The sequence below is a fragment of the Glycine soja genome, chromosome 6 (assembly GCF_004193775.1).
Source record: "Glycine soja cultivar W05 chromosome 6, ASM419377v2, whole genome shotgun sequence".
In the NCBI taxonomy this organism is placed as follows: domain Eukaryota; kingdom Viridiplantae; phylum Streptophyta; class Magnoliopsida; order Fabales; family Fabaceae; genus Glycine; species Glycine soja.
Window position 1 is genome coordinate 743,462 of NC_041007.1, and position 14,793 is coordinate 758,254.

General features: G+C 30.6%; 2 protein-coding genes across 3 annotated transcripts; both read right to left on the reverse strand.

Moving 5' to 3' along the window:
- Positions 1-6,072: 6,072 nt before the first annotated feature.
- On the reverse strand, positions 6,073-6,794 carry LOC114414462 (phosphoprotein ECPP44-like). Its single transcript, XM_028378735.1, has one exon. It carries the CDS (start codon positions 6,613-6,615, stop codon positions 6,154-6,156), a length of 462 nt encoding a protein of 153 aa, XP_028234536.1. The 5' UTR covers positions 6,616-6,794; the 3' UTR covers positions 6,073-6,153.
- Positions 6,795-10,550: 3,756 nt separating this feature from the next.
- On the reverse strand, positions 10,551-14,218 carry LOC114414463 (chromatin remodeling protein SHL-like). 2 transcript variants are annotated; one of them, XR_003667215.1, is made up of 6 exons: positions 14,069-14,218; positions 13,605-13,950; positions 13,196-13,264; positions 11,672-11,754; positions 11,500-11,568; positions 10,551-10,920 (listed from the first exon to the last, which is right to left on the reverse strand). XR_003667215.1 is itself a non-coding variant. In XM_028378736.1 (5 exons), the coding sequence occupies exons 1-5, from the start codon at positions 14,139-14,141 to the stop codon at positions 10,894-10,896; spliced, it is 651 nt and encodes a 216-aa protein (XP_028234537.1). In that variant the 5' UTR covers positions 14,142-14,218; the 3' UTR covers positions 10,551-10,893. The 2 variants fall into 2 exon arrangements, 1 of the variants encoding a protein (XP_028234537.1); XM_028378736.1 differs by lacking the exon at positions 11,500-11,568 and having other exon boundaries at positions 11,619-11,754.
- Positions 14,219-14,793: the final 575 nt, after the last annotated feature.

Sequence of the window (14,793 nt, forward strand, 5' to 3'; positions counted from 1 at the left end):
CATCACAAATCCTATCGTATATATATTTTTCTTTTAATTTTATCACTCTTTAGATGTTGGATAGGTTAATGCCTGTCCTTCAGACATTTGTCTTTTATAAATGCTCAAGTAAACAAAAACGCAATTAATTAAACAAATGCGACTGAGAAATGCTTGTTCTTTTCTAGTTGAAATACCGATGACTCAATTTGTTCCCTTAATTTAGCATGTGGCCGGTGACTCTGCGTATAAGTTTGTCAGTTTGTCGTCTTGCTTTGTTGTGATCTGATTCACTTTTTAGATTTTTGTTGATGATAATGTTTAGTTACTGAACTTTGAGTCCCTTTTGTCACCATTATTCTGCTCTCTACACTTCTGTGAGATGCATATATGAGACAAAATCTCATTTTACGTTGGAGAATTAGTATTTAAAGTTAATGTTAGACAAAGAATTAACTTTTAGTCCATAATTGATTATTTGTTAGAGTAAGTTTGGATACATTTAATTTGTTAGTTAAAAGTTTTGATTTAAATATATTTTTGTCTTTCTAATTCTAGATGATATTTTGAACAATAAAAAAAGTTATTTACACCGCCATAAAACCAAAAGTAAAAACAAACATGATTTAGCATAACTAAAAAAAATGTTAAGTTATAAAAGTTAAAAAAATATTCAAGTCAAAAAAATTTATCGAGTAAAAATTCTTAACTTTTTTTATAATAAAATTAATATTTACATTGTATCAATTTTAATTAAAATTAATTTTACAAAATCAATTTCATCCACGCACCTTCAAACAAACAGCACTAAGTGTTCTATAAAACTAATAGAATAAATATAATTTTACATTTTTTCTGATTTAAGAAGTTAAAAATATTTTTAAAAAACAATAATCTCACTTGAATTTTAATGCATATTAACATACAACTTTTAATATATTATTCATTCATTCTAATGCCTTAATAATCTATAGTATTTAACACTATAAGCAATTGGATTATATAATGAATGTATTTGTGCGTCAAAATGTTATATATATGCCATTTTTATCATACACCATTTCTAACTTGAAAAAAAAAATATACACCATTTATTCTTTTTTATTATCTCATTCATTTTATTTCATATTTCTTTTTCATTTCTATCTATTTTTCCTTATAAAAGAATTTTATAATAAAAAATACATGTATTACAGTATTAGTAGTGAAAATATCTTTATATTATTATTTAATTATGAACTATTATATGTTTTAAGTTTATTTACTTTATAGTGATTATTTTTATAAAAATAATATTTATAATTTAAGTTGTAGATTGCATAAAACCTTTTACACGTTACCTATTAAACTTTAACTTTTATATAAAATAAAAAAGGCTTAAATATCTTAATTTTTAATCCTTCTAATTTAACATTTTTTTAATTTTTTGTTCTTTGCAAAATTCTTTTTTGTCATATGTGTCGTCTCAATAGGCTACATCAAACCCAAAGTTTCTGGATAGGCAGCAAGCACACATGATAACAGATGAATAAAAGAGACAACGTGCTGTTTGGCAGCTGAGGACTTTTCGAAGCTCGGTAGGGTAGACTCTCTTGTTTTCCAAAGGAGTGTATTTTTTAGGTGCATGCCATCCCAATTATAGATATCACTATTGTCCTAAATACATTTTAGAAATCAAATTAACCACTCTAATCAAATTCATCATATTTTTTTCATATATAAATAATATTGATAATATTTCACAGAAAGTATATATATAACTAACATTTGATTAAAGGAAAGAGAGAGGGAGATGGCATGAGTTTAATGTTTAAATATCTCCCAAAAACTTTTTAACAAAACAAATTGATAAAAAAAATTCACACAAAGTACACAATACACACATATATAGATAACATAATTTTAAATAAAATTACAATATAACTTGTTTTACGGCAACTTATATTATAATATAACTTTTATAAATTATTTTATTAAGAGTCTCTTTTTAAAATTTATTTTAAACTTAGATAAATGCTGACTGACCTTTAAAGTATTTGAAATTATTTAATATGATATAATAAATTTTTCCTTACAGCAAAGTCTTTTTTTAGGATTCCTCACTACAGTGATATATAATTGATACGAAAGGAAAAATAAATAAATACAAATTGCACACCTTATGGAAAGTATATTTTTCACTGCACACTCCACGTAATCCGTTATAATTTTTTATTAGTGTTGCACCAATACCAAAGTTATTATGAAAGTTAAGGCATATTCTTGTGAATTTAGCTACAAGCTAGCTTTTGCAGTAAAGCACTAGATAAACCTTATGTGCAATCGAGCTTTCACGGAAAATTAAAGCATTCTCGCTGGCTATAACAATTGATTGATACTCTCAGACACCATAACCTGATGAAGAACCATATTTATACATTAAAGATATTGTATCATTCTTAGAGAGTGTTTTATTTTAGTTCTCTATTTCTAAATTTTTTCAACCAAAACGTAAAAAATGATATAGAGATTATAATGTTTAAAGATTATTATTCTAAGAAAACAATTTCTTAAATAACTTTAAGCTGTCTACAATTTGAGTGAGAAAAAATAAGTAATTGATTTAATTGATAATGTAATGTGATAAAAAAAGAGATAAAAAAGAGTTATTAATTGAATGCTTAAAATTTTTTATTATCAAAATATAATCACTCTTGTTTTAATTTTCTTTATTTATAATTACTCCAAAGTTGCTTGTCATGAGAATTTACAATTTCAAACACATTATCTACAACCCACTCGATCCTTGTATGGAATATTAGGTTAAAATAATAGTAATTATAGTTTGATGCATGTACCAAAGAAAAGTAAGGTTTGATGCTTTACTTAATGTGATTAATTAGCCACCATCTAGGTGCTTATCTAATCATAACAATTTTATATTATTTAGAAAGTGATGTGATCATCGGATCGAGTGAAGCATAAAACCTATGTGTCTTTAAATTGATGATACTTTGTCGCTACTAAAACTTAAAAAAAGAGAATGGGGGGTTCTTGCCATCCCCCCCCCCCCCCCCCCCACACACTAAGAGTGTGAAGTTAACATTTGTACCGTTGTCTTTCTTTATGACTACAATAAATCTAAAATGAATAATAAAGGAGCTTAAAAAGCTTGACCTAGTTTCTAAGTGGACTTATTAAGCGGGTTAAGTGTAGCTTATAATAATAATAATAATAAATAAATAAAAAAGTGGACTTAGTGTATAACCTCCAATTTTTCTCCCATGCACTCTAATGGGTCTCTTAGACTTTCATTTTTAAATTATAAGTTTCATTTGATCTTATCCGAATAATCCTTTTCCTACCTTTTTCTAACTTGGTCTGCCTATTCGAAAATGTGAAGACTTAACTCCTGAACGTGGGTTAGAAGCTCCTCAACATTAAGAGACTTTCATCCTAAAAAAAATGTTTCATTTCCCGATTTTTATTTAAAGGGTTATCTGAAAAAACCTTCACATATGAATCCTAATTTTCTTGCAATTCTTCTTCTATCTTCTATTGAGTTCTTAGGTTACCAAAAAAAAAAGTTAACCTATTCTGCATGTCCCCGAGAGTCATTCACCCACAACATCTTCTTTGTGATTTTTTTTTCTTTTGGTGGATGGGAGCATTTCAATAGTTATTGTTGCCACTGCCAAACACTTATATTGGCAAGTTTGGATGTCAATCTTGGATGTTCGGTTTTTAGACAAAGGAACTTTCAAGACTAACCTTCCCTTAATTGATATCAAACAACATCAAATTTCCCTGTTCTAACCTCATCGAGTAACCCTTATCCATCAGTTGATCCAAACTTAAGAGATTGTTCTTAATACTAGGAACATAGAGAACATTATGAATATAGGCTTTCACCGACACTTCTTAATAGAATGATAGCCAAATACCACCTTCATTTGAATGCTCCTCTTCTCTTTTTTTTTTTTTTTTTCCATCAAGAAGTGGAAGAGAGAACAGAACACTTCCTCCTGAATTAGCCATGAATCATAGGCTTTGTATACCAGTACTATTGGGGAAGTATTTCACTTATAGGCAACACAATTACAAGATGAATGCAAAGGACTAAGGAGAGGAAATGAGAACAAAAATTGTGCAACACTCTGATTTTATTGTTGTGTTTTTGTCATCATCATATTTTTGTACTCAAGCTACACTATTTGTAAGCTAGATACATGTATCACTAACATATGACAAGTTGACAACTAACTAAACGTAATGAAGCGTGATCGCAAATCAGTCAGGATGTATACATGGCATTGTCTTTTATCAAATCAGCCCCTTCAGGAAAATTACTGGACATTTTTGTCTCTATATAAAGTTCTTTAAAAAAAAAAATTTCTCCTTAGTCAATATTTTTTTTTTTGGTAGGCCCCCTTAGTAAAGATTATAATAGCTTTAGAATTTGCATAGTTATTTTTTATTTAGGGAAAAAATATAATTTTTTATTCATTGTGAATAGTTTATTGTGTTCCTTTTTGAATTTTTTTTTCTAGAATTAAAAAATAGAAGAAATTCCTACAAAACAAAATATTGGCTTTAGATTGAGATTGACGTTTGGACGTTTATCAACATCATAGTTTGTGTTAACAAAAATGCGTTCTATCCAAGGAATCACTAATTTTATAATTCATAGATAGAAGCACAAAATCTTAATGCGTAAATAATATATTTTTAAGAATAACCAAATATGTCACCAAACTGAACTTACTCTCCAAATTTAGTTTAGAACACCCAAAACAATAAACCCATCATTGCCTAACTGATATGGACCCGGGTTATGTTTGAATATGAAGGTATAGATGAAGGATACAAATGATCGGTGGGTACAGGACTTCTGACTTATGGGTTGGGCCTTAACAGGTTGGTTCTGTTGGGCCGGTATTTTGGATAGTTTACTTACTAGGTTTTGCAAAGACTGTCAATTGAATATACATAGCTACTTTACCATGTACAGTTTTGGGAGGGCTGTTCTCTTAGCAGGATTGGAAATGGATACTCTCCACTTTTTTTCCATTTCCTCTATTTTTTTTATAAGCTTTTGAAAAATAAATCAAATTAAAATGATATATACTTTATAGAGAGTAATATTTTTAAAAAAGTTTAATAATAAACAAATTTGAGGCAAAGGAAATGGAGAGAATTCAAATCCGGCAGGGTTACACAATTATTATACAGTATTTGTGCCTCTAGTATAAATACAATATAACCGTGTGTTATCTTTATTGCTTGGGGCTTAGTCCTTGTAATTATCTATGGTATTTCTTTTATATATATATATATATATATATATATATATATATATATGAATGGTCCTGGACATTGGTACGTATTGATTAACAGAAAAAAGGTTGAAAAAACGTTACCTACCTGCCAGAGTGCTGAGAAACAGTTTAAGTGATAAATAAACCTAACACGGGAAATGAATATTAGTTTATACCATTGTCTACCGATCAACAACAACTGGCCAACAATCGTCATTTGTAAGGCCTTTGAAGTGGGGTATAGCATAGTATAAACTATTGCTCGAATGCCCTACAATGGAAAGGATCTTAGAATAGAGAAAGCGATCGAATTAAATCATTTTATTTTTAATGAATATCATACGTAAATTTTAATTGTTAAATCAAATTATATTATTTCAAATAAAATAACATTCAATTTGAATTAATTAGACATTTTTTTCCAGAAGAAAAATATCTTTTTTCCAAAAGTCATAAGATTAATTCTTAAAAATGAGAGATATCGAAATAAATTTTGTTTCTTTCAACTAAATATTTTCTATACACACATCTTCCAAGTGCGTTAGAACTTGTTGGTAATTAATTAGACATAACACATCAAATTTTGAGTCAAAACATGAGCCATGGTTGAGTTGGCTACACAATACAATTATTAGGTCCATACACGTTATTATGCATAGAAATGTAAAGACGACAATTATTAAAAAATAAAATACATTATTATTCCATTCATTTTTTTTTCTTTTCAAACAAAGTTATGAAAAAGAAGGAAAAAATAGGAAATCTACGCAATAATAAAGTAAAGTATGCATCAAGAAACACAAAAGAAAACCATAAGGCTGTCAATGAAAAGAAAGCACACACCACAATCATCTCCAACCAACAAAAAAACCTTGTCTCAATCCAGTGAGCACCACTCTCCTTTTCCTTTTCTTTCTCCTCCTCTGTCTTGGGGTGATAACCAGGAAGCTTCTCTTTTATCTTCTCTAATATACCTTTCTTCTCCTTCATGATGAGCACCCTCACCATGCTCCAATGATGCAACAGGTGGTGGAGAAGGAGGAGGAGTAGCTTCGGCCTCCTCTGTCTTCTTGTGCCCTGGTAGCTTCTCCTTAATCTTGTCGAGGAACCCCTTCTTTTCCTCAGAGTGTGCTGTTGTGACAACCTCAACCTTCTCAACAGGAACACTTGTGTCCTCCTCCTTGTGATGATGATGATCACCCTCGATCTTCTTCCTTTTCTCTCCATCTTCTCCTTCCTCCTCCCGAGGCTGAGTCTTGAGTTCTTCATCCTTTTTCTTACCACGATCCTGGACCTCAACCTCTCTACTCTCATACTTTTTCTGGGTCTCGTCTGCCATGATCAGAAAAATATAACAAACAATTATCTAAAGTAAAGTGATGATCGATCGAGTTTCTTCTTCTCTCTAGATGGAAGGTTTTAAGGTGCAAGAGTGGGACATTTATCTTGTCACCAAAAGAAGACATTTATCTATGAAATTATCACGTTATTTTTAGTTTATTACTTGTTTTGAAATGTGTAGAAAATAGTTAAACCAATTTTTTTTTCTTTTTCCTATTTATATATTCGATAACAAGAGACAAATTGAAAACAAGTTTCAATTTGATATCTTAATTAATTTTTATCTAATCAATTAATGTGTATAAATCATTTTTTTCAATTTCGTAAGAAAAAATGAGTTTACCTTATTGATTTATAATATTTATTATTTATTGACTATAAAATGAAAAAAAAATAAAAAAAATTCTCAAAAAAATAATTAATATAATATAAAATTTAAAAAGATAAGCAAATTTCTGTTATATGTGAGGATGGAAATAGTAAAGATAAAATTAGTGAATAATTCAGTTTGTTAACTTGTATTCATAATTCGAAAAAAAAATTAAAGTGAAGAAAATAATCTAAAAACAATAAATTTAGTCAATAATGAAAATAAAAGTTAAGCATGTGGGCAATGGAAAAGCGAGTGAAGTGATAGTTAGAAGATGGAAAAAAAGATACGATGGTAATGGTGGATCTGTAAGGTGACCAATGGAGGGCGGGACACGTGGACGAATAACGTGGGGGAGGCCCCAAAATGTCGGTGTATCTGTCATGTGTGTATGTGGCACTCTGTTGCTCCGTTACACTACTTGGTGAGATTAATACGTGATTAGAAGTTTTACTAAGCTTTTTAATGCTTTATTTGATTTTTTTATCATTACTTAATTTGATTTTTGAGTTATTAGATGAAGATTTCTTTTAAATTTTACTATTTCAAAACTTTATTTATAAGAGAACTAAATTCACTTCACATAGAAAAGAATAACGAGAGTTCAAATCTATTACTTAAACGAAAAAAATAAATAATACACAAAATAAGATATAAATTTATAAAAACTTAAAAAATGATAAGTCATAATAATTATTATAATTGAAAAAGATAAGCAAATTTCTGTTATATGTGAGGATGGAAATAGTAAAGATAAAATTAGTGAATAATTCAGTTTGTTAACTTGTATTCATAACTTGTATTCATAATTCTCATTGTTACCTTTTAGATTTATCGTCATCTTTATATTTATGACGCTTTAGATATAATACACTATACAGTGCTTATGTTTTTATTTTTTAACTAAGTAGATATGAATAACCAATTTTTTTTCCACCAAAAAAAAATACAGTGCTTATGTTGAAGGATTGGAGACTGGGCTACTTTACTTGAGTAACCGGGATAGTTGATGCATTCTAAAGTTGATTTGAATTTTGATGTAATTTTCAAAATTTAAGATCATCGATTCAATTCATTCATGTTTCCATACAAAGCTGACATAAAATAGGACAGACAGTTCCCGCGTCTTTGGAGTAATAATGTTTGTTACCGATGGATCCCCGTCAAGCACAAGTTACAAAAACTAGCTTTTGCGTTTCTCAAATCTGATGTGAAAAAATTTGAGACTTGCATTAGATATCCACATCCAAACACAGTTCACCAGCTGCCAATTATTCATGTAGACTTTTGTTTTTTACATAATTCATTTTTGTGTATTATTATTTGATGAATCATTCCTTTATTTATTTTATGAGAAACCAATAAATAATGCAAAAGATACTCCACTAATTTAAATTAATTTATTATTAACTCTTACTCTATTTCATGTGTGAATGATCATTAATCAATATTAGATTTTTTAACATATTTTATTCTCATTCACATGTTACTTATTTTTGCTCTTATATTGAAAATTTTTAAGTTAAATATGTTTAATGGTGAAATTCTTAAGTGATGAACAATAAAAAAATAGATACATCTTGTTGATATGAGTAGTACTAAATAATTTCATTCTCAAATGTACAGTTTCATACTTGCACAACTTCTGATTCCTCTTGTTTGGGTGTGATTCGTCTGGAATATTACAATTATCTCTTAGATATGGAATAAATCGTGTAAAGAGAAAAATATTCACCTTACATGCATTCATGATTTCCAACAAAAATAATCATGACTCCTAGTAGGATTAATTCATACCAATACTATCCTAAAAAAAATCCCATATATTTATGATTATTCATATCTACTCACTTGAATAAATTATTAATATTACCATATGTGTATCAATTGTCACGTAATTAATATAACTTAACCAACAATTTTGAATTTGAATTCTAAGTATAGAATTACACTAAATTCTTAGAGTGAGAACATTTTTGTTATAATACTTGTTTTACTACTATCGAGCTCAAATACAATTTTTTTCTCATTAATGCTACTATTGATAAGTTTTCGCATCAATTATTCTGTACACTGCAACATTTGTATTTTTTATTTTTGTTTTAATAAGTAACATATTTCTCTTAAGTTATCATTTTATGATATTAATAGATAATTAAATATTCTTTTAATTATACGCAAATATAACTTCAAGTAAATTTTTATTTCCTTGCATGATGCATTTTTTATGATATTATTTGAAATGAATATAAACATTTACTTACTATCTCATTCATTTATTCAGTAAAAAAAAAAAAAAACTATCTCATTCATTTCCTTTTAACCTAATTTTCTTTCTATCACTCTCTTTCCTTTTCTTCCTATCATTAGTTATAGTTTTTTTTTCTTTCTATCTCTCTTCTATTTTTTTTCTTTTTATACTTCTCTTTTTCATCACATCACTTGCCACATGTATTGCTTTTTTTTCCCTCTCTTTTTCTTTTTCTTCCTATCTGTCTCTTATATTTTTTTATCCCTCTTTTTCATCGTATCACTTGCCACATCTATTTTTTTTTTTCTTTTCTTCTTAACTCTCTTTTCTATTAATCCTAACCCAACCTATTTTGGGTGTTCGTTATTCAGTGCTGTATTAATTGAGGCATGTTATTACTTTTTCCAAATATTATACCGTCATTTTAGTAAAACTAACTTATTTCACTTTAATTATTGTTTTATAATATTAATATTTGTTAATTTCCTTTTAAATTTTGATAAATTAATTTGAGTTATAACGTTCATATATTTTTTTATTATTTTCTATATGAATTTACTTGTTTTCTTTAAAGTACGCTAACAAATTATAATTAAATATTATCTTAAGATACACTCATCATGGTGAGACTCACTAAGGTACCCCAAATTACTTGCGAACTCTATCCTCATCTTTAACTTCTCTCATTCCAAAAGGTATGAAATGAAAGAACAAAACAAAAATACAGTTCTATAAATACTTCCAGTGTCATTTTCCAATTTAGAATTTTACCTTAATAATCTACATAAGATTTTTCATTAAAGGCTAACATAAAGTACCGAGATCAAACTTAAATTCTAACTGAAAAACAATAGAACTACCTCTAATTTTTATTCGCAATAACATGATGTTTTTATTCTACCCCATCATAAAATATTCGAACAATATTTTTACTACATTCAATGTCGTTCTGTTCTATTTCACTCCGCGACATTCCACTCTAGTCCATTCACAAGCACCGTTAGTGGAGTGTATTGCGTCTTTGATTGGTTCAAACCATAGGCAGTACTCCAATATAGATTTGTTTTTCTATGGTCCAAAAAAATAACGTATTTTCCAATCTCCATCGTCATCACGCCAGATGATACAGAGGTGAGAAACTATCGGCATGCAATGTCTCTAGCAAGTTCTTTCAGAGGTCTTTGCCAACGAAAGGCTGAATTAAATTACAACCCAATATCGTATATTTTTTTATCCTCAATTCTTTTCACGCCAACAACACGGCGCCATTATCGGTGTATAGAAACTCTAGATCATTGCCTACCTCTATCAGTAAAAAGAAAGAATAAAGTGTCTACTGCTTATAAATAAGTCAAAATACTTTACAAAACGCCCGAGAACAAGGACCAGAGAGAAGTGACACAGAATCTACACTAATAATTACATAAACACGTCCTCCACTTCCAAAGGAAACAGGATGAGTACTCAAACCAAATAGACATGACAAACATTTCCAAACTAGTCTCTTTCCATGAAAGTAGAAAGACTACAGCTTACTACTAGATAACTTTGTCTCTGTGTTTGTCTGGCCCCTACCCAGGATTAGAAAAGCAAGATCTTCAGTGCATCCATTATAGATCTAACTCATTTTATGCTTTATATACTATCACACTATTTTACCTACGACGGCGTTTAGTATCCACCTGCAATACCAGGCAAAACATAGATGTTAATACATGAATCCTTCCTTTTTTTCAGCAGAAACTTTACATTAAAATTGCAGTCTCACGTAAATCCTTATAATGAGCAATAGCACTTCAACCATAGATGTTAATGCATATGAAGAAGAATCCAGACATATCTACATTATTCAGGTTGTCAAAACTGACAATTCTTATGTATAATATCACGACAGATTTTCATAAATATGTAGCACAAATAAAATGCTAGCCCTGTTTGTTAAGCATTCAAGCAATTCAAAATGAAGTTTCGAATTCTTGAATAGGCAGTATAACAATAAAGATACGAAATACTGAATGCATGACTGTCAATATCAGCCTGTGTTATCCATTAAAAGAAAATTTCATTTGCAATGGCTATTCATATTTGTAAACTGTCGAAATATAGATGCACATGATATCATGTTATATAAGAACAGAGATCCTCATCCTCAATAAGCAACTTCCCCACATACAAAATGAACCAATTGATAATGCATCTGACAAAAAATCACAGAATGCTGAAGATATAATCATTTGACAATGAAATGGGATTTAACAAACCAATAGATAATAGATGAAGATATCAACTTCTCCAAAGCCTCAGCGAGTCAATTCAAATGGTATTAAATTCTGAAAAGTGAAAACAAACTCATGTTATCAAACAACATTATTTGAAATACCTTTGTATCTGAGTGTCTAGAAGCAGAATGAGAGTTTTGCAACTTTTTTTGACCTTCAGCAGAGCAACTTTCACAAAAGAAGTGGTCAAGTCTTTTGGCTTCTTCCACAGTCATGTCTATACAAGCAGGATGGAACCTGAATAAATAAAATATTATGCTGAAGACTGCATTCACTCAAAGCCATCAATCCACAACATAATAGCACATGTTGCAAAACAAGTTATTTTAAACATACAAATCCTCCTTGAAAAAGGTACCAAAGCCAAAAATCTTGTATTTAACACGATTTATCAAACAAACTAATGGCTGAAATAGATCTTAAAAGTCCATTCTTAAAGATGGCTATCTACTAAACCTTACAAATTTAGTATGCCTCCCATAAAGAATAAGTTAAAAGTCTCAACATTCACAAAGCATATCTTCTGTTAGTTTTATCGTAAGAATGACAAGGATATGCAAATTGCTATGAATAAAATTGATAACTAAGCTTCAAGGATTTTAATTCAGTTGTTCCATGAACTTATTAGTTGATCAAGATTTTAACAATTTGGGATAGCCATGAAAGTCAAGTTCATCACTCCATACAATCTATAAGGTTATTCCTTAATTAGTCACTGGAATTACTATTTGAATTGCCACTGGAATAATTATACAGGTGAATCACCTCCCAGAATAAGAGAGGGATTCCATCCCAAAAGCATTATTAATCCTCTAAATCTTCTCCTACATCTCAGATCTTCATTATCCATATATTTTCCATTTAAGCCATAGTTAACCATCTTGCATAGCAGTTATGCTATAGAGGGATTGGGATGGCTGCTATTAATACAAACTAAATAATTTATACTACACAAGATAATGAAGAAATTAAATAATTAACGAGACACATGATCAGTGGCAGACGACATGTTTCGGAAAATTAAGAAAGCTTGAATAACATGGCCACCTAAAAGTATTGCTTGCTTAGGTTCCATCTGGATCTGACTTATATGGCCGTGAACAATTATGAGTAGATATGATTAAAAGAAACTTGGTTCTCTAGAGTTACAATCCAAATGTCCATAACCCACACAAAACGAGTTGCACAACATTTAAATTCATGCAACAGTGCATGAATATAAGTATATGCATAAACAAGTACTGTATAAGAAAAACTGGAAAGAAAGGCAGAGGAGAAGTTAAATAACAACAGTCTAGACAGAAGCAAAATATGCAACTGCAAGGATGAAAAAACCAGAACAACAAATAACCAATACATAAAATAGTCAAACACACAGGCTGTTCTGTCATTGGAAAAAAGAACAGTCCAAGTTAAGTGAAGAATCATACACAAGGAAAAATGATGCCTGCATAGTTAGTACAAACTTAAAATACTTGTTTTCTTCGAATGAAACCAGATGAAAAGAGATAAAACATGAATAAAAAAACTGAAATTTCCATCAGGATGGTGCAGGATATCTACAGAACAGAACATACCAGAGTCCAGAAAATGGAACACATACAGAAACATAAAACAAAACAACAGAGCAGACGTGGAATAAATTGAAGATAAATATCACCTTACATGTGAAACTTACCAGTCAGTGCAGCCCTCGCATTGCACCATTAGGTCATCAGGGTTGTAAGGCATCTCACATTTACAATACCTGCAATGAAAATTTTAAACAACTTACATCACACGAGTCAGAATCTACATAAGATCCCAAAGCTTCTCGATTCTAACAAAAAGCTGCTACTTACCATTTTCCAACTGAACAAACAGATAAAAATCCTAATAGGCACTATATATTTTAGAACAATCACAGTAACCTGAGCCATTAACAAAAACAAACTCTAAATTAAATTGCTAAATTATGGCTGCTGAATAAAATAAAGACAGAAATTTCATTCCAAAACGAAATCCTACCAAAAACAAGAACAATTTATTGCGAATTTAGCGCAGCAGAGCTTATAACAGAATATATATCGGAGTAGTGATGGACTCACACGGCAACTCTATCAGGATTGAAGGCGCCGGTGGAGGAATTGTACTCAAAACGACAGAAGAAATCGTCGTTTCCGACAGCATCGAGCTTCGTGTAGCTCTTGAAGCTGTGGACCGTACACTTGGCTTCGATTGTGTCGGCACTCTGAACATCGAAGTGATCGGAGAGGAAAACCTCCTTGGAGCCGTGAAACTGGCGTCGACCGCCGATTGATTCCTCCGGCCGGTAGTACCAGCGCACGTGAATCTTCACGTTGGCGCCGCGCGCGTCGGCTTCGATCCGCTCGATCCTCGCTACGTACGACGGTTTCGACGGATCGGAGGGCCGCATGAGGATGCAATCGCCAGCTGAGAGACAACAACAAAAGCGCGCGCGTTTCGATTAAGGACAAGCAAACAGAGAGAGCACAAAACAGAATTCAACTTTTTTTTTTTTTTTGCCGAGAAAGCGAGTGAGTGCGTTTACCTCTAATGGTTTTGCTTATGTGTTTGACTGAGTATGACTCTAGGGTTCGTCTTGGAGCCTTCGGTTTAGCCATGGAATTGAAGCACACGCGATGGAGAAGATTGAGGATGAAAAAAAATACAGAAAAAATATTAAGCCTTTTTTATTTTTTATTTGTAAAAACTGTGTAACACACTTTTTTGTTTGAGTGCATCGCTGAACAGGGAAAAATGGTGGGCCGACGTTGTTATCAACGTTCATTGACCTACAGGTACACCGTACAGGGAATGGACCAGAAACATTAGTACAATACTACAATATACTATTTTAATCTGTAATGGGACAATATGGTAATTAGTGTAAGCAGAAGAAATGGGATGGAGGAAATTCCACGTGGGATTCAGTTATAATCTTGTGTGTGCTTTACACATCACGGAACGGAAGCGTGGATCTTTCCGGTAAGCTGAGGCTATTCCGCTTTGGGCATAGGATGCGACCTGTTCTGCTTTTTCCATTCCAAGTGGCAATGGCCAACTTTTTGGCCTTGTTTGAAGGAAAATTGTCATCCTACAACTCATTTTTTGATACTTTCGTGGAAGGAAGAAAAAGATTGAGAGATAAAAAAAAAAAGGAAATAGAGAGAAATTAATAGAAGGGATAAATAAAAGAAAAGCAAGAGAAGAAACGAAAGGAGTTTTAAAAACTAGTAGCCAATTATATAGGATAAATATTTTTTATTTAATTAA